The sequence below is a fragment of the Asterias amurensis genome, chromosome 1 (genome assembly GCF_032118995.1).
Source record: "Asterias amurensis chromosome 1, ASM3211899v1".
Classification (NCBI taxonomy): Eukaryota; Metazoa; Echinodermata; class Asteroidea; order Forcipulatida; family Asteriidae; genus Asterias; species Asterias amurensis.
In genome coordinates this window covers 22,806,621-22,832,891 of record NC_092648.1, presented here as the reverse complement: position 1 = coordinate 22,832,891, position 26,271 = coordinate 22,806,621, and the positions used below count along the sequence as shown (strand labels likewise).

At 36.8% G+C, this 26,271-nt stretch overlaps 1 protein-coding gene across 2 annotated transcripts in view; it reads right to left on the bottom strand.

Annotated features, from left to right (window-relative positions):
* The window catches only part of LOC139954220 (ras guanyl-releasing protein 3-like), a 66,216-nt gene that overhangs the window by 36,337 nt on the left and 3,608 nt on the right, over positions 1-26,271 (bottom strand). The window contains exons 1-2 of one of the 2 annotated variants that reach the window (XM_071953950.1): positions 6,661-6,777; positions 2,840-2,974 (exon numbers count right to left, since the gene is read on the bottom strand). In XM_071953950.1, coding sequence (XP_071810051.1) covers positions 2,840-2,974; positions 6,661-6,703 — 178 coding nt within the window. In that variant the 5' untranslated portion in view covers positions 6,704-6,777. Of the gene's footprint in view, positions 1-2,839; positions 2,975-6,660; positions 6,778-26,271 lie in introns of those variants that run through there. The other variant, XM_071953942.1, reaches the window with a different exon arrangement.

Below are 26,271 nucleotides of genomic sequence, written 5' to 3'. Positions count from 1 at the left end.
TGTGCGGCATTTACGCAACACAGAAAACAGGCGGCTTTTAAGCAAATTAAAGTATCACAAAGGACTTCATGTTACTATCTTTTTTTTTACTGCAGCCGTTCAAAATTACATTAATGTGCTGACCATTACTCAGGGTTCTGCTAGAAAACCCACCCGGCACTCAAGATTCCCCAACCACCACTGACAGAATTTTCTGTTTCTGACCGCCACACATTTTCCATTTTCCAAATTGTTTAAATTCAACTTGTAATTTCCTTTCGAATTATTCAACAAAATTTAATATTTAATGTTTATCGTAAAAACGCATAGGGCCGGTCGTAAAAAGTCAAAAAAATAGTTAATGGCTCGCTGTATTGACCCTTAAAATAGCAGCCATCGATTTCACCAAACTCTTCCTAACTTAGGATTAATCTTAGGACTAAGGACGGGTTCAGTTCCGTATCAAAACACGTAGGACGCATTGAGCCATCCTAAGTTAGGACAGAATACTCTTCCTAACTCGAGATAGGATTGATCCTAGCGTTTCGTGAAATTGGCTGCAGAGTCTTTCTTAAAGGCTAAAAACTGTTTTTATGTGAACAAGCACTCAGACATGTATTAGGGAAGATTTATTTCATTTGTCTTTACGGGTAAAGTATTCTTGTTCATTACTCCAAAGAGTTGAACAGTCATTTATCAGTATCAAGGTCAATAGTTTCAAGGCTAGGACCACATTATTTAATAAAATAGTCAGACATCAAGGCCCCCTACTCTGGAATAAGCTTTAAGGGGAACGTAGTACATTAACTTCTCTACCAGCCAGGCTCCAAGTGGATGATACCCATGTCTACATCCTTATGAACTGTGAAGGTAACATTATGTTTCAGCCCCAGGGGTACGTAGGTGGCATCGTGTCCCTGATGACAGTTGATTTGGATTGACAGCCCAAATCATTTAAGTGTAGCCTTCACCTTGAAGTGGCTGTATAACTTGGCCTTGTGATTTAAAGCGACATCTCATAAATCTTTTTAAAAAGAAACCTAAGCCCTTTTTTAAACTAAAAGTTAAATTCAAGCCATGATGATCCCTGGTAAAGTTATCTTATCTACTTTGATTATCTTTGGTTTTTAGGCACTGTATATTTATTATTTACATATTATTTATTCATGACTCCATAATTGGAATTGAGCTGTAGCCAACAATCATGTTGTACATCAACACCCAGCTATGTTACTTCATGGTTATCATTGCTACCATTCTATCAACAGATAGATGTGTCTATGACTGCACACTTGACAACCAACCATCCAATGATTGATGGCACACCCAAAGTCACAGAGCACTCACAGAGGAGATTGCCTACATTTCCTCCACAGACTAAAAGTAGCAAAATGAGGAGAAATGTTTCCTGCAATCTGGGTGTAAATACACCGATTGCGTGCAGTTTTCTTTCCAATGCCGATGTTTTGATTATTTTTCCTGCAGCGCCAAGGATTCAGCCGCATTGGAGCCGTTCAAATCATCAGAAATCCCCCGTTTCAAGGTTTTCAACAGGTTCTCTTTTAGTTAATAATGGTCTTACCTTAGCGTACCGCAAAAAAAAAAAAAAATCACAAACTCTACATAACATTCTTTTTAAATCTTCAAAAATATTTGCCGACATACATTGATTATCCCCAGAAACTAGCAAATCAGACGATGTACCTGTGGTACTGCTCCCACGTATAGCATGAGCTTTACGACCCTAATTTGACCCAATTTTTTGACATTTTGAGTTGAAACTCTCAATATTAAAAAATGCTCCATTTGGAAGATAACACACTGTATGTCAGCCTAAAAAGTACAAAGTTTGCGTCTTAGTTTCACAAAAACGGTGTATGCCACACTTAAATGGTGTTTGAAGCTTTGCATGGTGTGGAGAATAACAAATAGAATCTACATTCTCCTGAAGACGAGCAGAGTATACTGTTCGAAACGTCGAGACCAAACCGGCTCTTTTCAGAGCCACCACTCCCTCAAAAGAGTTTTTACCCATGGTTGTACCCGCAAGTTTACTATTAATATTTATATTTATAGTTGCTCTTATGCCACACTTAAATTTATTTCCACTTGATATCAAAACCTGCCATCACTTGTCAGTTGACATATAAGACTTGTCACCAATTCAGTTGATATAAAGACTTGTCACCAATTGTCACTTGATATCAAGACCTGCCACCACTTGTCAATTGACATTAAGACTTGTCACAAAGTTTCATGATTTATCAAGACTTGCCACCACTTGCCAGTTGACATTAAAGCCATTGGACCCTTTCGGTAAATAGTATTGGCCCACACTTCGTGTATCACAACTTCTATATAAAATAACAAACCTGAAAATTTAGGCTCAATCGATCAACGGAGTCGGGAGAAAATAACGGGAATACCCACCCTTGTATCCGCACGTTTCGCCGTGTCATGACATGTGTCTAAAATAAATCCGTAATTCTCGATATCGAGAATTGATATTGTTTTACTGTTTTCTCAAAAAGTAAAGCATTTCATGGAATTATATTTCAAGAGAAGTCTTTCACCATTACCTTCTGTAAACCCTGTAAGTTATTTGTAAATCTGTGAACTTTTTTTTTCTTTTTTTTTCTGTACCGAAAGAGTCCAATGGCTTTCAATTTTCATGATTTATCAAGACCTTCCACCACTTGTCAGTTGACATCAAGACTTGTCACCTATCAAGACCTTCCACCACTTGTCAGTAAGTTGATATGAAGAATTGTCACCAAATGTCAGTTTATATCAAGAATGGTCACCAACTGTCAGTTGGTATCCCTAAAAATTATAAGAAAAACAATGACACTGTACTCACCAAAGCATTCCACTATTAACTCGGCGAGTCTATCAAGCGGCACAGCTTTAATGGACCCTTTTTCATCATCCAGTGGCTCCGAAGTTGATCCCAACTTCTTCCGTCTCGGGCTACTTGATTCTTGATTCATTGTTTCTAAAAGAGAGAGAGAGAGAAGAAAGAGAGGAGTTTAAGAAAATGTTTTCTCTGATGACATAACTGCGTTAAGAAGATAAGGAGCACCATTGGAGTATTCCGTCCATCTGCTCACCAATAAAAACAATTACCTGACAACTGTTTGAAGGACAAGCTCATTGCGTTGACTTCTCACAGTCATATCGACTCCTCCGTAATTGTATTTAAGAGGAGGACAACGATGTCCGTTTTTAATTTTGTTGTTGTAGAACATTTTGTTTGTTTTTCTTACTATAAATATGGGGGTTGTGTGCCGAACTTAATTAGCAATGAATAAATGTACACAATGGCCTTCAATGTTGTTGTTGAAACATGGCGAGAACAAACAATAGAGCTCTCAATTGGTCACTTGTTATGATACATAGAAATGTGGGACAAACATTTTGCTGTCAATGAAATGATAATAAATCACAAATAGTAACCTACTATATACTGTGTGCCAAGAAGCAACAAAATAGAGTTTGTGAGAATCTAGTGATAAACTGCTGGGGAAAAAAATGGCTGTTAATCAATTAAACTTTTCAAAGAATAGTGTTTATAAAAGTAGAGGTCATAATTTGGAAAGAGTTATCATAACGTGTGATATTTTTCATTAGGAGTTAGTCTACTCGCACCAGATATTAATCGCTGCAGACCAATGGCATTTCCGAGAAGAAGTAAATGCCACCTATGCATCTTCAACAACAGCTGTTGATTCTGCGAAATGCATTGACAGAAAAGGAAGCTTCTTAAAGGGTTTTGGTACCATTTGTACCTGAAGATGTAGGCCCTATGTAATATAATTTACCTGTAGAAGTTTTAGCTTCATTAGTCATCGAGTTTTTGAGCAGAAAAAAATGAAATCACAGAGCAATATTTCAGGACAGTCATGTACATCCGATGTACAAGCTAAACAAATTCTTCTCACTGAGAAAAAAATTATTTTTGTGTTTTACTTATTTCTCAAAAGCTACAGCACCACATCAGCAAGTTCCATAATAATAAAATAGCTTTCCACCATCGATATTTTTATCAGAAAATCCTTAATAGGCAGAATTTTAAGGGGCTCCACAAGGCCAAGGCAACGAAAGGCCACAGCCGCCTTTGGTTGACCATCTTGGGAGTCAATGTCCCTGTGTGTTATACAATGTAGTCCAAATTTGAGGGATATCCCCAAAAGTAATTCACCAAAATAACAAGGTTTAACACTTGCATACAACCTGTGTACAATGCAAAATGACTTTGTCAATCACCAGCTGTTGAATATTGTATTGGTAATATAGGCCTATTTCATTTAATTTGAGGCCCACACTCTAAACTACAAGAATGTTACCAAACAAAATTTCACAAATATTCTGAGACAGAATAAAAACAAAAACTTTATGGTCCTGCCAAAACAAATTTAATGTTAAAAAGATAAATAAAACAAAAATTGACCCTTGCACCAACATCACATGTGGGTAGTGTCTGCCACCCTTAGTATTTTAAAGCCATTGGACCCTTCGTGTATCACAACTTCTATATAAAATAACAAACCTGTGAAAATTTAGGCTCAATCGGTCATCGGAGTCGGGAGAAAATAACGGGAAAACCCACCCTTGTATCATGACATGTGTTTAAAATAAATCCGTAATTCTCGCTATCGAGAATTGATAACAGTAAAACAATATCGAGAATTGATATTGTTTTACTGTTTTCTCAAAAAGTAAAGCATTTCATGGAAAAATATTTCAAGAGAAGTCTTTCACCACTACCTTCTGTAAACCCTGTAAGTTATTTGTAAATCTGTGAAACTTTTTTTTTTTTTTTTTCTGTACCGAAAAGGTCCAATGGCTTTAAGAGTCAAAGACTGCCTTGGAAAATTGTGGTAAGCTTCAGAAGCAGTGCTTTGCCTAAACTCAGCACTACTCACCAGTGGTTTGAAAGGAACAATTCATCATGCTTCTTATGGTACTCTACTTATACACCTGTAGGTGAATTGTGTCACGATTAACAACAGAAGGATTTGTTGCACTTGACTTGAGTTCAAATTTAATACACACACTACGCACATCACACTGATAAGTTGTGAGATATGTCATCTACATTTAGTAACAAGTGGGTAGATGGCATCAAGTATCCCTACATGAGGTACAATTAATGACGCATCATGGTCATGCTCTAATTGAATCCCTCACACAAGTCCTGACGAAGAAGATTTAAGGGAAAGTACCACACTGGTATCAGGTCGTCACGAGACCCTCAAACGTTTGGTGCATTCATGGATCAAACGTTTCACAAAATCCACAGGTTTTGGTTTTCTGTTTTTCTTTTCCTTTTCACATTTGACACAAACACTCTTTTTCAATGTGCATTAATTCTCACAGATGGAGGCCTATGAAATGAAAACCAAATTGTTGACGCCAATGAGTTTTGCCAACTGAAATTGACAATCAATTTGCCAATAAATTTGGCCATTAAAATCTGCCAATTAAAATTTTGCAAATCAATTCTGCCAATCCATTTTCACAATCAGTTTTGACAAGGGTTTAAGACTGAAAGTGAAAGTCATTTAGAAAAAATTAACCTCAAGGCCTGCTAAGGATTCCAAAAGACAGAATATTTTAATTGTCTTAATGATCAAGAAACACTTCCTTGTTTATTTACTGGGAAGCACTGTTCTTTTGTTCCACAATAAAGCGTTCTGCCTGCATTTTGTCTGCGATTATACCGTTTATTCGCAGGAATCTTGTGGCGAACAATGATGGAGGAATATTTGTGCACATGCGATCTGGCTGAACGACAAGTGATTTATCCTGGAACTATCTCTTTTCTACAACGCCTGGACCCAATTTCATAGAGCCTGTACAAGCACAAAAACTTGCTAAGCAAAGAAAAGTTTACAGGCAAGAAACAGGTTACATAGCTGTAACTGGTGCTCCAGTCAATTTTTGCTTAGCAAAAAAAAAAAACGTCAAGCAGTATTTTCTGCTGAACAGATTATGAAATTTGACCCTGATCTTTGTTGAAGTTAAGTGCAATTTTTACAGCTGCTTACAAATCATAAATAAAACAAGGTTTAAACAATCATACAATAAAAAATACCTTGATCACAATTTAATTTTGACAATGCTACTGGTGATGTTCTGGCAGAATTTACTTCTTTTTTTTGTGGTAATTATGTTTCCAACAATCCAATCTATGACTCAACCTTTAAAGGCAGTGGACACTATTGGTAATTACTCAAAATATTTTTTAGCATAAAAACTTGCTTGGTTACAAGTAATGGAGAGCTGTTGATAATGTAAAACATTGTGAGAAACGGCTCCCTCTGAAGTAACATAGTTTTCGAGAAAGAAGTAATCTTCCACGAATTTGATTTCAAGACCTCAGATTTAGAGTTTGAGGTCTCAAACTCAAGCATCTGAAAGCACACGACTTTGTGTAACATTGGTGTTTTTTTTCTTTCATTATTATCTCGCAACTTCTATGACCAATTGAGCTCAAACTTTCACAGGTTTGTTATTTTATGCATATGTTGAGATCCACTAAGTGAGAAGACTGGTCTTTGCCAATTATCAATAGTGTCCAGTGTCAAGGAAATTTAATGCTAATTTTAATGTAACAAAATAAACAAAACTGTTGAAAGTTATATTACATTTTTTTTTTTTTTTTTACTCTGCACTCACCTTTCTCTCTATGCATACAAGAATATACTTCCCTCCCTGGCATTGAGGTGCAGCTTCCACAAAACAACCAGGTATATGGATGCAGTGATCAGAATAATAACCTTAGCTAGTTGATGTGATGCAAATCAACACTAGCTCTGAGCATCACACCTGCCCAAATCATCATCTCCGAAACACCACAAACAATGTAATAACACCGATCACTCTCTCCACGCTCCACTAACAAGTGTCAATCCACGCAGAAAATTTAATGTTAAGGCAGAACCCTATTTTTATCACCAGGGGCTCTGTTTCCACTAAACTGCAGCTCCCTGGATGTCCATGTACCAGCAAACATCTCATGCTGAATCACCACATGGCCCTGCGAGTTGTACAAATACATCCTTCATTGCTGCAGACTCTCGAGTGCTTGATGTTGGCTTGTTGCAGTGTGCGCTATAAAGCTAGCCGTCGTCCGTCGTCGTGGGACTGTAGGTTCACATTGGCACAGAGCCAGGATGTCTCTATACGGTTAACTGACGCAGAGGACCAACCAAAGTAATGCATCAAACACAAACAAATGTGACTCGTCTCACGGGGGATGAAAACACGTTCATTCAACAGACGATACTTATGCAGCCCACCAACATCATCCTGACCACTTAGTTTAGTTGACCTACCTTCAATGCGTGTGTTTTCCTGCGGTAGTCGACATCAGAATGCAGTCTTAATGATCCAACTCATAGCTTACAAACACTTGGCAAGTGCAGGTCTGTGCCAAAGCTAGTTTCCTCAGGGTACATCCCCGCCTACATACGTCACTAACCTTCCCTTTTTCATAACAGGTCAGATACAGCCGAGTCCATCAGATTCTAAAGTAGCCGCAGTAATCTACACACGGGTCCCTCAGTGGCCGACACAACAGAACTGTTTTAAAGACAGATTCGTGAGACACTGAGCCCCTAGCTCTTTCAATGCCCGTGTACATAAACCAAACCTATTAGTTTTAATTTCCTCCCAAAGGATCTGAAAATTACCCAGAATTATTGTCGGTCATCGCCTCCCAGTACTATACAGCAAAGAAAGAAGTATGGTACATATAATTCAGCCAAAGAAATCTAACAGTTACAGGGTGAAATCAACGTTAGATTTCTTTTTCCAGGAATCGCATCCAAATGACATTATCATACTGATCAACAAAATGAAATTTTTGAAAACGCATAATTTCTTTTTTAATACACATTTGTAATTTTGTGTATAAAATTATGTAATCAGTACTTTTTATTAAATACATATTGAGGCTCCAAAACGAACAACAGTTGTAGACAAACTATTTCTTTCTATATTAGCTAAAGTTCACTAGCGGGCCGAGAGATAAATTAGCTACATCAATGATAGCCATTGCCAGTGATTCATAATTGATGAAGTTTAGTTAAAATGTCTTTAAACTGTTCATTGGGGCTTGTGTAAAGGTATTCATTACACTAGCTCTTACATCAAGAGTCCAAAACACTTGGGTGATGAGGATGGCTAAGTCTTAATTGGCGGCTGGGACTGGATCCCGTCCTTAAAGACACATGCATAAATACCTGAGACACTTTATCCATTCTGATTGGTTGAGAGCGTATCTTGTGGCCATTTTAAGTGTTTTAACCTGGCTTGAGGAAACTTAGTCAACAGAAGGCAGTACCAGATAATTGCGTGGATCGCGCATATTTTACACCCCAGTTTAAGATTGTATCAACATATTTGGCACGTAAAAATACAAAATTTGCATTCGTAAGTTTGAAACTTCAAGTGAGAAATTTGCCTGACAAGCCAATTCTTTGCGTAATGCACTTTCATAAAGATTTTTTATTTATTTTATTCATAAATGATATAAATTAATTGTTGTTATTCGAACAAGTAAAGCTTATGAGTCAGCCACAAAACCCTACATACCGTCTTGGCCCACACAACTTGATTTACCGTAGCCCACATACTCTAAATTGTGGGTTTATTAATTAAACGGCTTCTTGGGGCTGAATATTTCTTCTTTCCATTACTGTAACCAGATTGATGATTGGTTGATTAAACAAGTTGCCCTAATACAAGAAAGCAAATCATATCCAATGGAAAAGACTGTTTCATAACATGTGCTAAAGGTCACAATACGCGCAAATGTTTTGCGTGTGTAAGTGTGTAAAACGTGCGCAGACACAAACAGCACATCATTATTTTAGCACTTCTCATGTTCCGCTACGGTAAAATAGACAACATCTTGAGCGAGGGTGTTATTCAAAACACGACATAGCCCTGGGTACTGGATCCTGTTTACCCTCCCAAGTCTGAAATTAATCCTAAGATATAATTCTCTCCCATTAATTTCATCAGCACTCACCTGAGACCAGTTGAGAAGGGCGACCATGCATATACCAAATCAGCATTTAATATAACTGTTTGACACATTTAATAAAGACTCTGTGTTGTAGGCTGGGGCCCCTCGGATTGTCCCAAGTCCCAAGTCCCAGCCACCTAATCACCAAGTCACACGCATGAGTAGAATCTTAGTCTCAGTGATGAGCGATGCACACTGAGCTACTACTACTACTAGCTGTAGACATGAATATGTAACTCCAGAATATATCCTTCATATTATATGGAAGCAGGGAATTAACCAACTTCTTGGTTGTCCTTCTGACCCTGCATTGTATTAAGATGTAATAATGGAACGGACTACCAACACAAAGGGTGGAAATCATTCATTAGTCCCTACTACAGGCCAGGCCGCCTTGAGGTAATGGAGAGACATAAAGAGGCAAACACTTAACAAGGTCCAATTAGACACATTTATGGCAATGAAAACTCCACATGGTCTGAACACATGCCGAGCACAAAAGAGTCATTTAACACGTACACATGTGTCTATACAAAACAGGAAAGTCAAAACTTATACACAATGGAAACAGTGTCGAGCACACATTTTCAGAAGCTCCATCAATATTCATACTTTAGAAAGCATATGTCTATATACACAGTATTACATATAGAACATGGCTTGCAAAAACCTAAGAAGTGAAAAAAAACAGTCCTAAAATTTCTCAAGTATAGAATTATTCCATCAACTTATTCATTTTCTTCTCTTGTGACATCACAGGACAGCTGCTAGAAATAAGATATGAATTTCTAAAATTGTAATTCATCTTTTCACCAAGAATTAAGTGTAATATTTAAAGACTGCAAAAAGAAAAGAAAAAAATGATGAAAAAAGCAAGGGGGCACTGATTGCTTTGTTATGTATTTATTTTCAAACTTATGACGTTCACATGACCTGTTTGCTGAAATGGAATGCCCAATTCTCGCCCACCTTTGACAACAAATTTAGTCACTGTGATGCACAGATCAGACTGCTGACGTAGCCCGAACGTCCCTCTGTGTACATTTTTTCGGAATTAATTAACTGCACTGACTGTCTAGGGTCCAGTGACCAGCAGGATTTCAACTATCACCAACGGCACAAAATTGAGACGCTTCCTCGAAAAAAAAAAGGATTATCAATTACAAACACGTCACTCCAACGACATAAAATTCGCAGAAACTCTGGAAACTGTTTTTGTCAATTATAACTGATTGTATACAAAGAAGACTTTGTATCTAAATAAAGATATACTGACAAAAATCTGTCAAAGGTAATGACATGAAAACATATTCTATTTTGAGGAAAACACAACAAATACAATGATACCCTTCCACAACAGAACTAATGTGTGTATTTTAACTAGAAATTTATGCTAATGCATAAGACGTGTCTATGGGTGTATGCATTAATATTGAGGAATGCCATTTATTTTGAGAACACTGGCTGGCATTAAAGATTAATAGTTGAAACAGCATTCTACAAATTCTGTCTTGCATGTTATCTTAGAAATGGAATTCCATTGAGTTCAATTGCACAGTTCCTCACCACTATCGAGTCAATTAGGGGGCGGGTTGTCATGTACAGTTGTTTGCAAATCTTGTTCTTGGAATTTCAAAATTTGAGAGGGCAAGACAACTTTCAGTTTACAAAGGGCACTTCTAATGAAAAATCTCTATTAGAAACTTACTTAAAGGCAGTGGACACTATTGGTAATTACTCAAAATAATTAGGGTAAACACTTACTTGGTAACAAGCAATTAAGAGATGTTGATAGTATAAAACATTGTGAGAAACGGCTCCCTCTGAAGTAACGTAGTTTTCGAGAAAGAAGTAATTTTTAACAAATTTGATTCAAGACCTCAGATTTAGATTTTGAGGTCCCGAAATCAAGCATCTAAAAGCACACAACTTCGTGTGACAAGGGTGTTTTTTTCCCCATTATTATCTCGCAACTTCGAGGACCAATTGAGTTCAAATTTTCACAGGTTTGTTATTTTGTGCATATGTTGAGATACACCAAGTGAGAGGACTGAGAGGTCATTGCCAACATATTGCCAAACATGAGAAGAAAATAGAAGCAGTTGTAATTGTTAGGCTGGTGCTCCATTTTTTAAAGTTTTTTGTTAATAGATTGAGCACAAACCACCTTCCCTAACATTTTTACTGTGATTGAGGAGAAACTGGTTTGATATGATCTTTTCATTTTTAAAAAAGTAGGCCCCTATAGATGATATATTTATGCCACCAATCTCAATAATGGTACATTATGGTCGGACTCCAGCACAGACTCCAGCACATACATTTTACATATATGGTGCACAGTCACAAGGGCCCAGATTTCAAAAAGCCTATATTAACACACACTTGCTAAGCACATCAGACAAATCTTGCTTATTTTTTAGTAGAAACTGTTTACCAGCAAAAATTCAATAAATTTTACACTGTCGTGAATGATGCAATGCTCATTTCTTCTCAAACCTATAAGACTTCATATTTTCAAATGTCCAAACTCTTTAATAAAGTGTACACAATAAAGTGTACACTCACATACTGTCATAATTAGCAGTTTTTTCAGTGTTGTATATGTTTTTAAAGTACATGAAACCACCCTTTAAAGTATTTCAACATGTAAATGGATGCTCATACTGAAAAGAATTTAAAGTGATTCACTTGATGTAATTTTTTCTTTTCTACATACCCTCAAAATGGACGGAAAACATGCCCTTTTCATACATTTTTTTAATAAAACTTTAGGGTACTGTAAATAAATAATACTTAAATAAAATAAAAATTGAAAACCATTGGAGATAACTGCTAGCATCACAGATGCAAAGTGGTACCATTTTAATTGCACTGCCTGTCATATAGCAGGTTTAGTAAATGTTTCCCGTCATCTGATGACCTGTACATCCTACCTTCAAAACAATTTAAAATCTATTTTCCCCATAGAGTTATATATAAGAACTAGAGGGCGCACGAGTGATGCTTCGTGCACAAACGCCACGGGACCGCAAGATGACAAGCGCGTCATTCTGCACGCGCGTTGAATATGACATACACGTTTGAGGTTTTTTTATTGAACGCTCACGCGATGCTGTTTGTTCAACTTACAAAATGGCCGCACAAACACACGCTGTGAGATAGCTGTTTTGTCAACTTAGAAAATGGCCGCCTGCTCACATGCCGGGGCGCGTATATAGGCCAGTGCGCGCTCTAGTTCTTATATATAACTCTATGATTTTCCCCCTTTCCCCTTCCTGTGATTTGTAGCCATGTTCAGGCAAATATTCACGCAAAAACGGAAACAAAATACCCGCTCTTATTTCCGAGCCTTTTACACAACGACGCCTCAATACCAAAGAAACTGATTGCCTTGACCAACGTCGGGCAGGCGATTCATCGGCAAGCAAGGGCCTTAACGATAAAAGCCAATGTCATGTGAACTGCCCAATCCGATTACCATGCACTGTGCAGTGATGTTTACCCAACTCGCAATTCTCCCATAATGTTAAGTAAACACACATCACCGTCAAGCCTTATTACAGAAAACCGATTGCAAAATGTAATTTGCGTCGATCGGAATGTTTCGGGTTTGTAGTTTTGGATTTCAGTGAGAAATACATTCTCTCCTTCTGTCAGGTTGAGTTGGGAAAAAAAGAGCACAATGATTTTGTAATTGCAGTGGCTTCGCATAATTTTTAATTTTTAACACATTCAGTGTTTCTTTCCAAGCTTATGGTATTTGATGAGCAAAATTGGGTAGTTTTAATGGTGGGCGCACATTATACAAACTGATGATTTAACACTAATTTAGTTTAATTATAATCATCGATAAATGAAAAGAAAATCCTTTAAGTTAATTAAAACTATCTTATTCTTTCCTGCAGGCATTTAGTTCTAACCTCACATTTACATTATACATGTACTAACATGGCTAGAAAAAATGGAAATAGATACTCAATTTATAAGGTTTTTCATAATCTACTGATTCATGAGAGTGGTGAACTGTAAGAACTCTCTAAAAAGCTAATTACCAAAGACGCATAATCTCCATAGAGTGATCTTTTGAAAGATCAGTTAGGATTGGCAAGTTTTTTTAAAAGGTGATCCATCAATAATCACAGCATCAAAGAGTCTTGAAGAACAATTTTGTGAAATTGCAAAGAGGGGGAAAGAAAATAACTACTTGACAATGGATTTTGAATATTATAGATGCATGTAAGTTTCAGATAGTGGGGTCGGTACAACATCGGTCGTTTTAAAGATTACATTAACCAAACTTATCTCACCAGAAAAAGTATCCTACAAGTACCGAGTGGAAACTTCAACAAAATAGGACGTTGTGTTTAATTTGTAGAAACAGCATTTAATGTTGACATGCAGGGTTCTCCCAAGGTTTTGTCAAACTGGATGGGGTACTCTGGGCTTAGATTATTGGATGTTTGGCTGAAGCTAGCCAAATTAATACAAGGTCTTTGGAATAATTTCTACTTTTTCTATTCTCATCTTGGTCCGACTGTGCAATCTGAATCATTCTACATGGTTTTTTTATCAGGGAAGAGCCCTGATATGTTTGGTAAGGTTTTAAACTCTTCAAATGTGTAGTGAGGTCAATGAGCATTAACAGTCACTGATGTTCTTTTCGTCTCTTGAATCCCTCACAGCCATATTTTTAAAAAGTTATTTATGAAAGAACAATTGTAAATAAGCTGCTAATCTGCAGTGATTTAAAACCGATTCAAAAAGCGCTTCATGAATTATATTAAATCGTTGAGATTAATTCAATTTACAAGCCTTAAAACCAAGTAAGTTACTATACATGTACAATGTACACAAACATTGAAAACCAGCAATTTTTTTCTTCTTCATATTTTCATACTTTGTAAAAATAAATTTGTTCAGCAGCAAGAGATGCTGCCTTTGCGTCATTGGTATCGACCCATTGCACATTTCTTTTCTTTAATTCCCAGTTCAATTGATACACCACAGCACAAAGCGAAAGGGTATTCATTGTTTACACATATTGTTCCAACGACTAAGAGATGCATCGTCAAAATTGCAAGCCCCAGATCGTTTTCCCCTTCCAGAATGATTCGGGTTATGAAAAAGTGAAATCAGATCTTGCTAAATTGAAGACTTTTCTTGAGCCTTCCCACGGATTTGGGTAATTCAATATCCAGGGATCAAAGAACCTTCAGAAAACTACCCGCTGAATGTTCTGTACTTTTAATGCAAAGAATCGTACAGCTATGAAGGAGAAAAAAAGGTGGAGACAAAAATTGAGAGGGTGAGAAGAGAAGATCAGCAGGAAGGACTTGCTACTTATCAAAACAGATGTAAACAGTTTAACTCTGCCCTGAAGTCTGCCTCTAGAGTGAGTGAACGCTTTAAGGCTGTAGTTTACTATCAGTAAAAGGTCACCAGATCACGGATCTGCCTGCAAGCACGAAGTCTTCATCACACTTTGAGTCATCCTACATGGAATAGCACCCATAATGTTGCAAATTCAAGTCCCATAAATCATAACCCAACTCCTATGCAACTCTATGAAAGGGACGACTAAACTTATGGCAGTGCACAGATCAATGCTTTTGCGTGTTCAACTGTCACCCTTAAAGTAAATTTACCATGTAATTTGATTAGTACAAATAGGTATCATTATTTGTCATTACTGTCAGAGCTTCAGGAGGTGAAGTGAATCCCATTTTGTGCGACCTCCTACTTTCTTCATTGTGCCTGTATTGTGACCAATAGATGTTTCTTACATGTGCGACACTTTGTCCACAAATCGTTCCCTTCTGAGTGTGCGCTCCGCATTATAACTACCCTGGATCTAAGCTGCTGACCTTGGTATGTGTGTGCCTTCATGAAATAAGAGCAAAAGTACCCAAACACTGAAAACATGTCAAAGTTTGACAAGTGTCACTTTTCAACATGTTCAAGCGCAATTTCTGCAGAGGTGTTCAATACCACTGGGTAAGCTACTTTCTTAACAAAGCAAAAATTTAGCTCTGTTTTTAGTCACAAAAACAGAAAATCACATTGTGAATAACAGTACATAGAAGAATCACCCTATTCACTTGCAAGGAACACCCTATGAAATTTAGATTTTTTTGTTTTTACATTTGACTTAAACTAAACGATATTTTTGTGCAATAAAGTAATTTTCACTGGGAAAAAAACCCAGCCCCTTCACAAAACCAAATTATTGATCATTGAACATCAAGTGAGATTTAAAATTTAAAAAAATAATAATCATAATAAGAAAAGTTAAGCCTAAGAGCCTAGAGAAGTAGAGGGAGTTCAATGTCCGCAGAAGGTCAATCCGTATCCTGGCATGCTTTCATCTCATTATAAGCAATAGGGTTGACTTGGGATGATTACGATACACGACTATCCCCAAATGGTCAGCATTAAAACAGGTTGCTAGAACAGGCATACAGAATGCATAATATCCACAGGTATTGATAAACACATGCTTTGTAGAACTGTGTACAGGCAGGGTTTGTTATAATACCCTCCAGCAACAATCATTAATCAAATTAAATGGTTTATAATTTCTGAGACAAATAAAAAACACATCTGAAAACCAGTAGAGTTGGATTTGATTTGTCTTTTGCAAATGTAAACCAACAGTTGCAACAATAGAAACATGTGGGATCGATGGAGAACATTCGGCTGCTAGGATGTTTTGTTTGCTTTAACCAACATTAGGTTTCACAGCAGGCCTACATTACGAGAAAAAAAAAAACATAGAGCTCAGCTCAAGTTGTTGATGCATATGTTTTTTGAAAGGTAATGATAGTCAAACTGGTTATGCGTCTGTTTGTGTGAGTTCATGTTAGTCAAACTAATTAGAGATGTGTATGTTTTTGAAAGTTCATGCTTTATAGTTGAACAAGTGATATGTTAACAGTCAAACAAGTGTTTTTGAGAGTTCATGTTCATCGTCGAACTAGTTATGCATCTGTTTTTGAGAGGTCAATGAACTCTTATAGTCAAACTAGTGATGCCCCATGTTTGTTAAAGCCATTGGACACTTTCGGGAAACAGTATTGTCCGAAGGCCCACACTTCGTGTATCACAACTCATATATAAAATAACAAACCTGTGAAAATTTAGGCTCAATCGGTCATCGGAGTCAGGAGAAAATAACGGGGAAAACTACCTTTGTTTCCGCACGTTTCGCCGTGTAATGACACGTGTTTACTATAATCCGTAATTCTTGTTGTCGAGAATTGATAATTGTTTTAATGTTTTCTCAAAAAGTAAAGCATTTCATGGAATAATATTTCAAGAGAAGTCTTTTACCATTACCTTCTGTAAACCCTGTAAGTTATTTGTATATCTGTGAACTTTTTTTTTTCTGTTCCGAAAGTGTATAATGGCTTTAAACAAGTTGTAAATGTGTTTTTGGGAGTTCATGTTTGTCAAGCAAGTGGTGCGTCTGTTTTTTTAAGTTTATATTCACCTTCAAAAGGGAAGTTTAATTTATCATTTTGGTAATACAACATGTCAAATTAAGATAAGACGCGAGGCTATATGCTTGATGGAAAATACAAAGCAAGTAAGGTTTGCAGTGAAACCATGTAAAATCTCTCTGTGAGTAGTGCGGTGGGGGTGTGGTCAGTTTTATTTTACAGAAGACGGTCAGAGCAGAGTGACCGAAATGTCGGGCAGTACAAACCGGCTCTTCTCAGAGCCACCACTACTTACAAAATGATTTTACATGGTGTCACCGCAAGCCTTACTTACATTATGTCAAATTAAAATACTCTGACAATATGTCATCCCTCAAGTGTAATTGGTTCAGCGCAACTAAGAACAAAAAGTCCCTGAAGTTGTGAAAACAAGCTTGTTAGAGTAATTAACATTTGCTTTGCCAGAAGTCTCGAGACATCATGTATAATGTTGTTTTGATCGTTTGTGCTTTCCCTCAATGGGAAAGTTTAGACTAGGGAATAATTCATCATGTTTCTAACGACCAAACCTGATTCTAGGAAAAGTTAATAGGCCTACAAACCGTCATGAACATTAAGTTCATATCCATTAATTGAGTAAGTGACCATTTATTGTCTTATATCTTTACAGACATGGGGGCAACATTTGAAAGAATATAAATTCATAAATCAAACTAACATTTTGGAATGTAAAGGTGTCATTTACCCTGAGCAAAGCTTAGCATTTTGGGAAAGCATAAATGTTTACTAAATTGCCAAAGTCATAAATCTGGGGGGGGGGGGGGGCAGGTCCGATACAAATCAAACATGTAATAGAAAAACAGATATGTAAATGTCTGGGGGGGGGGGGGGCAGGTCCTTCATACAAATCAAACATGTTAAAGAAAAACAGATAATGTTTGTCAGTTATGATGAAAATTACATACTAAAGTTGTTTTGGGTACTTTTTGTGCAAAATGAATTTCTTGGAAGCTACTTGAAAGGATAAGAACATTTCCTTCTCTAACCCCCCCCCCCCCCAGTATATATAGCCAGCAGGGACATTTAGCTTGCCATTTCACAAGTCTGAGTCCATATTTCATATTTTTAAGCAGCAATGCTTTGCAACACGTAAGGGCAGTGGACACTATTGGTAATTGTCAAAGACTAGCCTTCACAGTTGGTATATCTCAACATATGTATAAAGTAACAAACCTGTGAAAATTTGAGCTCAATCGGTCATCAAAGTTGTGAGATAATTAATGAAAGAAGAAAACACCCTTGTCACACAAAGTTGTGTGTGTTTAGATGGTTGATTTCGAGACCTCAAGTTCTAAACTTGAGGTCTCGAAATCAAATTTGTGGAAAATTACTTCTTTCTCCAAAACTATGGCACTTCAGAGGGAGCTGTTTCTCACAATGTTTTATACCACCAACCTCTCCCCATTACTTGTCACCAAGAAAGGTTTTATGCTAATAATTATTTTGAGTAATTACCAATAGTGTCCACTGCCTTTAAATAGCCAGCTGAACCACTGCGACAGAGATTTTTTACATTAAAAAGACAAGCTGTGTAGCCCCAAATCATCAGAAAAACGGGGAGACCACATAAACATGCTTAAGTGGTGAAGCCAGGAGACCTTTTCCAACTTGATTTATTTCTATTATTTTTATTTTTATTTTTATGATTCATTAAGATTTCAAAAATAGATCATCAACAATTTTTATGAAAGTATAGTGCTAAAAGGTTTACCAATCACAATACATTATTTTTAATGTCTGCTTACCCGGGAGAACAGCAATAATATTTATTGAAAAAAAACGTTACAAGTTCCTGACATGTCGGGAAAATCTCTTTGTTGCTTCGCTAATCTCACGTAAGGGTCTCCGCTTCCACATCTGTCTAAGCAAAGAAGGCCTTGACAAAAGACTAGGGAAAATGCTGCATAAGATACAAGTCACCAAGTCTTGTTTTTGTCTTTCATGTTTCTCATTCTATATGAATCCACAGACAGAAACTAGTAACACTCACTATCCGTATCAATTAAATAGACACAATACGGTAATGCCAATCAGCACAGTAGCTATACAACTTACATACAACGCAGCCACAGAATAAACAAAACACAATTACACACACCAGTATTGAGCCTTGTGGTATGATAAGCATACAACCACTATGGATGAGGATGACAATAAAAAAACATAATTTTAATAGGCAGTAATTAGGTGCTTTTAAACCCATTGTACGGTTGTACCAAATCGCTTTAGACTATTTATACTATTCCTGTTCAGTAAGGGGACAAAAGCATTCCTTTAACATTTCCTTTGGAACATACAGCTCCAGCAGCCAAATGGACATCGCGTCGGTAATGGGAAGCAATTATAATTAAATGTCCTGCCCAAGGACGACAAAGTCACTTTGGATGTGCATTCTGATAACTCTGTGATCAAAACTTGAGTCTGATATGCTAAGCTATACTGGCTGCCACGAGGTACAACAAGAATAAGTCTCATACAGAGAATGCATAATGCACAAACTCAGGCCTGGAATTTCATCTTTGAGAGGGCAAGGCCATTTTCATTCTGCAAAGGGCACTTCCATTGGCAAATCCTAAAGTCAATGGGAAACTTTTGAAGGGACACCAAGGCCATGACCAGGCGGGGGGCAACGGAGGCCATGGCTTGTAATTCCGGACCTGCAAAAATCAGTTCTAGGAATTTAGCCCCTGGTTACCAGCAAATTTACATTCATTCAAGGCTACCACTTGATTAAATGCATTAAAGTGGCAGTATAATTTCTACAATTGAACTTCTACAATTCTAAAAATTCCATCAACAACTTAACTGCAGAGAGTCAGATGCTCATCACCGACAACTGTCTCATTAAAAATGCAAGTCACTGTTTTTTCTGGTATCTTGCTGTCTTCTCGCCTTCAACTCTTTCAATATTGCAGATTGATTTTCAGGTAGACTCTCTTGATTAAAATGTCTGACCAATGAATCATTGATAAAAGCCTTTCCCTGACTGATCACTTTGGCCAAAAGTCCTTGAACTATTGACCGTTCCTCCTGATGACCATTGACACTTAAAGACAGAGCAATCTCCGACGGCAATTAGTTGATAAATAAAGAAACACGTTAGACCTTGACTGGGACATCAAAGGCTTTCGGACAGAGTCATTTCTGCTCCATTGTATTTCTCATACTTTAAGAATGTCTTCAGTACATTCAAGATTAAGTTAATCACAGAAAAACAAACTTGTGGTGAAAAAAATGGTGACAATGCATTTACCAACCAGTCTGAAACAGCTCCAGCTATGTCATTATCAGTATTTTAATACCTTGTTGTTAAAATTATTATTGTTCACAACTTTATGTTGCTAATTGTTGAAATAAATTATGAATTTTCTATACAAAAAATAAAACGATAAATATCTATGAGTGCGGTATATAAAACAAATATCAGATGCATGGTAATTACTCTCACAATGTAGTAGAGTAAAATTACACGTTGAAATCTTGGCCCAATTTCATGGCTCTGCTCACCGTAAGCAAAGAATTGGTGCAGGGATTTCCCCACTCACGCCAAGTGTATTTCACAGATTACCAGGGAGTTTATGCTTACATGTGCGAGCGTGTACTCCAAGGTAATAATAGGCTTTCTTTGCTTACACAGGTAGCGCATAAATTTGGCGCTTGACAGTAAGCAGAGAATGTTGATCATAAGTGCAGAATTCAGGGGTAAACAGAGCCATGAAATTGGGTCATGGACTGTTCCATTTAATTTCTGACATGAAACAGTCCAGACTTCACCTCAGAATTATGTTCTGTTTTATTGTTCTCATATGCTAGGCATCCAATATTTGGATAAAATGCAGAAGATACATGCATAATTTCATGAGCAACTGTATCTGTTAAAGTAGATATTTATCAGTCTGAATTATATTCTGTTATAATGTTCTCATATGAATAAAAAAATTGATAACATGCAGAAATAACTCAAAATAATTTCATGAGCAACCACTGCACTGTGGTATCTTTAAAAAAGTATTTGCCAAATTAGATATTTATCAGTCTGAATTCAGTTATATTGTTCTCAAATGAATCCACAAAATTTAGAGCATGAAGACATAACTCAAATAATTTTGCGAGCAACCACTGCACTGTGGTATCTTTAAAAGAAATAAAATTAAAAAGCAACAAAATAGATGATTAATACTCTGCCTTTAACAAAAGATTCCGTCACGCAACAGGTTTCACTGGTTCTGTCCTTGCACGATAACCCTGACATTCTCTGTTTAAATATATACATCATTCGTTTGGAACAACCGGCTTGACAAATTAACTATTTCAAATAAACGCATTCTGCCTGATCGTATAAACAAATTATAATAATTGTTAATGGGCAGCAAAGTACAGCGTCATCTAGGGAAACTGGCAATTCGGGTAGTGGTTGGATGAAGAGAAATATTTACATTCTAATTGTGCTACACATCCAGGTGGTTGACAATGCAAGCAATTTGATAAAACTCCTGCAGATTGCGAGCGGTAGTTAGATGTGCGTTTTAAATCATGATTTTTTTTCATGCAGTGTTTACACATAGGGAAGTATTTCCGCATAGAGCAGAGTTGTGTATTTAAAAAAAACTATTTTGTTCACGCAGTATTTACACATAGCGTATGGTTGTTTTTAAAAAAAAATTATAGTTTATTTCCTCGTAAAGATGACCGACTTTAAACTGTGTGACGTAAACCAAAACATTTTGGCACAGGGGGAATGACACTTGAACAAGTGATAAATATAAGTACTGTAAAAAGCCATTCAGTTATCCTCAATGTATTGGATGTTTTATTTAAACATTATACTTTAGGAACTTAAAGCTTTACTAATTACATGATGAATTGCGTCAATAATTACCAAAACTTAGAGCTGACGTTTTTTCATTTATGATACACAACAAAAAATTGTCATAATGAACGAAAAATTCATAAAAGATTTGCCTGCTTTTTCCCCCAGAAAACAACATAATGTATGCAAATGTGTTTATTATGATTGCCCCCAACAGAACTTCTTCAGGGGGACTCTTTAGAGTTAAAGATGTAGATTATCAATTTCCGAGTTAAAACACAGACATGGCCAGAAAGCCAAAGTTAAATCAGTAGAAATTATGTTAATGAAATTCTTCAACGACCGTCACTTTACAGTTGTGCAGAAAGTCCCATAAACAAATGGGAGAAAACAACTTTATGATAAAAATAGAAAACTAGGAAATCTCTTTTTGTGTAGGGAAAACAAAACTGTTCCACAAAAAGTCTTGTAATACTTGCGAGAGGCAAGAAATTGTCCTCAAAGAAAACCCAGAGCATTCAGAGCTCTCATCAGAAATTCAAGTCCTATTCAAGAAACATTCTGCCAGTTTTCTAAAGGTTTCAAAGATAAAAAAATTAGCCTCACTCAACTCAAATAACTCAGTTATCAGTCATAGCTGTCTAAATCAACAAACAAGTGTCAATGATTTGACCTCAATGTTTTATCAATGAAGCAAACACAACCAGAAAAACCTTGAAACACAAAAACATTTACGAAGAATCTTTACAAACCTTTAATTCTTTCTTTACTTGCAGGTGCATGTGTGCATTTCTCCATGACTCAACAGTACCTAGTACTACCACCGTACAGCATGCTTGTCTTGGGATGAAATTATTTGCATCAGAGCGGATAAGATACAGGTGTTTAATGTCTTCCCTCTTCACACAGTCCGATACTTCTTCATCAGTGCCAACCCAACGTGCTCTCGTTCAGATAAAAGAGCCTTCACCATATGTACATGAGTCAGGGCCAAAGACAACGGTTGACCGAACGAAAAAATCCTGTCTGCGTACACTGAGAAGCAGTCAATACATGCATTCATGAAACAAACGACATGTACGGCTGCTTAATAGCGGAGGAGAATATTGGGCGGGGCGTCATCAACACCGCCGCTGTAATTGGATGAGGGCAGCTGGCAATTAAGGCATCTGTCATATCACCGATAATTGTAGATGCCTCAGTTTCTATCAGACTGCATGAGTTTTTTTCTCCCAGGGTCCTCATAAATGAGCCAGTGGTGATTCCCAGGGTAGCTGTTTAATGTGTATACAGGTTTGATTGTCCCTAGGCAGTATCAAGTACTCATCTGTTTTCTCCAGGAGAACACAACGATGAGAAAGGGAGAGGGGGTGCGTGGACGGGAGATGCGGAGCTGGGAAGGGGGAGGGGGTTCGGGGAAGTAGGTAAGTTAACTTGTGTAACACTCGGAGCGAGGTTGTGGGTGTCTTTAATGCGCAAGCCCGTTTAGCTCGAGCGTGGGTTCATTATTGGCTAGGGGTAACCGGATAGTGTGCCTGCGTATTCAGTGTCATCATTTCATCGACCCTCTCTTGCTCTGCAGATTCGAGGTAATGCAGTGACGATGAACATCTCTGAATATACACAGACATGTATCAAGGGCAATATACTGTGAAGAGAAAAGCCTGGGTGCTCTCTTTGCACTGTGACGGGGGTTCGCTTCATCCATAAAAAACCCTTGCTGCAGGCTGTGGGTTGTTTTTGAAAGGAATGACAAAAAGGAATCCTGTATATCTGATTACAAACCGCAATACGTAAATTCAAATTTGATTCCAGGTTGGAACACGTAAAGGTACTATCTATGTCTTTATAGGAATACTAGCAATGAGTGATGCATGAATTTGGACTGTAATAATAAATCGCAAGAAAAGACAAATACAAGTATACGTACTTGTGTGTGAATTACTTCCTGACTTCTGTATAAATTTAGAAATGACTTCCTTCCACTGAGTAATAAACGACCTGCATGTAATTCAGGATAAGAATTTTAGGACAATATGGTCAATTATTGGTAAGTAGTGTTATGACCGTTTACACCCAACCTTCATGTTTCCTCTGCAAAGTTTAAACAATCATTTTCTCTCTCTCATGAAAACATCTGTTGTCAACAACAAACGGACTAAGGACAATGTTGTCTCAGATTTAATTAGAGTATATATTTATGCTAGTTCAAGTAAACAGTTCGGTTGAACCAAAGTGCTTTATGGTTGAACAAAATAAAAAACACCCAGAGTAAACAAAAACAAAAACTAAGATTTTTATTAGGTGAATTTGAAGTCAAGGCTGTAAAACAAGGGCTTTTATTTGAAAGTTGTCCTAGAAATCATGGTTAGTTAATATTATTACACACTATTCTTTGGGGCGGACTGACATTATTTATTTCACTGTTTCGTTAATAGTTTCGAAGAACGTTCCTGTAGCACTGCATCACTAAAAAGCAAAATATCTTTTGGGTCAGAATTGACCAAATTTGAGGAAATTTGGGAACCCAACCCATTCTGGATCAGCATGAACTAGAGATTATAGGTTAAAAATAGGGATTTTGGCTCCAACTGTGTATCAAAAGTTTGACATATAGGTTTGGGGTAGTTTTGACATACATTCCAGGTCATACTGACACAGAAATACTCAGGCACCTTGTTACCCGGATTCTGGGTCAATTCAGACCAGGAAGTTTTTTTGGGTGAACTGTGTGGCAAAAGGTTGTCAGAAGATGCCTGCACCAACCGAAGGTGCTATTAGTAATATTCAGGATCGTTAAGTGGAGGCAGTGGTTGCATGTTAAAATATTTGTTAGCAATCACAACCACTTTTCTTCTTCTAAATAATAAATACATATGGGTTTTTTTAAGTAACAAATATCGAACTTTTTATCTAACGAAAACAAAATTTTCAGAAAGACTTTGCTAGGGTGAAAATGTCGGGCAGATACATATTTTTTTTACATTGAATCAAAAAGCCACAAAAAACACCAGCTTGCTGGAAACACTTACAGCTATACTACATAACTTTAATATTCCATTGTGTCAAACTGACCTTTACAGAGTAAGGCTACAATGAATTTTGTTAATACACTCAAGAACTCACAAATGCTTAGGTTTCAGAAAAATTATTCAAGTCATGAAATCAATAAAGTACCGACATCCTGTGTGACATTATCATCAATTATGAGTCCAGTGCCACAGGACTGCCACTTACAAAAAAGACCCTGAACTTTTAGAATGTTAGACAGAGGGTCAGCGTCACAGTGGATGTCATTTCAGGACTTTGGAGAAAATTGCTGAATGTGTAATTTCATTCTTATATTCATACTTGTCGGGAACTGTATGCAGGTTTAAAGGTCTAACTTCGCAATTGAGATTTTTGGCCATACTTGGATGTCTCAATGTGATTCAAATTATGTCATTTCACTGTTTAATTAAAGACACTGGACACTATTGGCAATTGTCAAAGACCAGTCTTCTCATTTGGTGTGTCTCAACATGTGCATAAAATAACAAACCTGTGAAAACTTGAGCCCAATTCAATTGGTCGTCAAATTTCCGAGATAGTAATGAAAGGAAAAACACCCTTGTGACACGAATTTGTGTGCTTGCAGATGCTTGATTTCGAGACCTCAAAATCTAACTCTGAGGTCTCAAAATCAAACTTCTTTCTCGAAAACTATGTTACTTCAGAGGGAGCCGTTTCTCACAATGTTTTATACTATCAACCTCTCCCAATTATTCGTTACCAAGTAAGGTTTTATGCTAATAATTATTATGACTAATTACCAATAGTGTCCACTGCCTTTAAGGGACAGTTGAAAAACAGTGGATGTTAATCGAGTCCTTTGGAGAAATTGCTGAGATTTCGTTCCACTGGACTTGTAGAGCATCGTGTTGAAAATGCTTAAAACTGAATTGAGAATTGCAAAATATTGTAATTAATGATAGGCGAACTAAAGAGTAGTAGGTCTTAAACAGCCAGACCAAGTTGGCATTGCATGGACATCATCAGAGAAACTGGAAGTGTGGATGCGACAAGCACAACAAAAAAGATGGTGGGGGAATGGTGATGAAACACAAACAAATCCTGAAGAATCTCTACGAACCTTTACTGGTTTCTTTACTTGGAGGGAAGTGACACTAAGCTAGATAGAAACTGACAGGTTCATGGCTGTACAATAAAGAACTGAGCCAAAGGCAAGGTCCTTTATCACAGGGCAACAACCCTGCAAGGTTTTAAATGACAATTTATTACCAAGTCATTACACTTTCATTAGTAGTTTATTTATTACATAGATTGTGTTGCCTGTAAATTAGCGCCCGCCGGAGCTTGCGTGCTACGCATTATTGTTCTGTTTAAACAATCCTCACCGTGTTTGTGTGATACATTTAAAACATGACCATATAACATCCTCTCAACCAATCAGAATGGATATTTATATATATGCTTTAAATTTATATTATTTGACTTTACATGGACAAAAAAACTTTGTATTAGATGTTCATTTATTAATTCAAACTGGCCCAATTCCACAGAACATCCATATTAAAGACAGAACACTTATTTTGTCAGCAAATATGTAATCTATTTTCTAACAGCATTTTTCTCACAATTGCATGGGCATGTTTATCAAAACATGTCCTGCTAATCAAATAAATTCTGTAGATTTGTTTATATCATCCCCCCACCCCTTGATTGGCAAAGTAAAGAGCAAACTTACAAATTAGACAGTTTGCAGGTCATTTTGTGTTAGAGAAATTCTTCTTTACAAATAAGAAAATCATCATTTAAATTCTCATCATTGGTTTAAAAAAAAAAAAGTTAGTTTTGTTCAATAATTTTTTTGTTATCAGTTTTAGGTAATTAATTAACTTATTTTTTCACTACGAAATCATTGCAGGATTTCTTCAAAATTT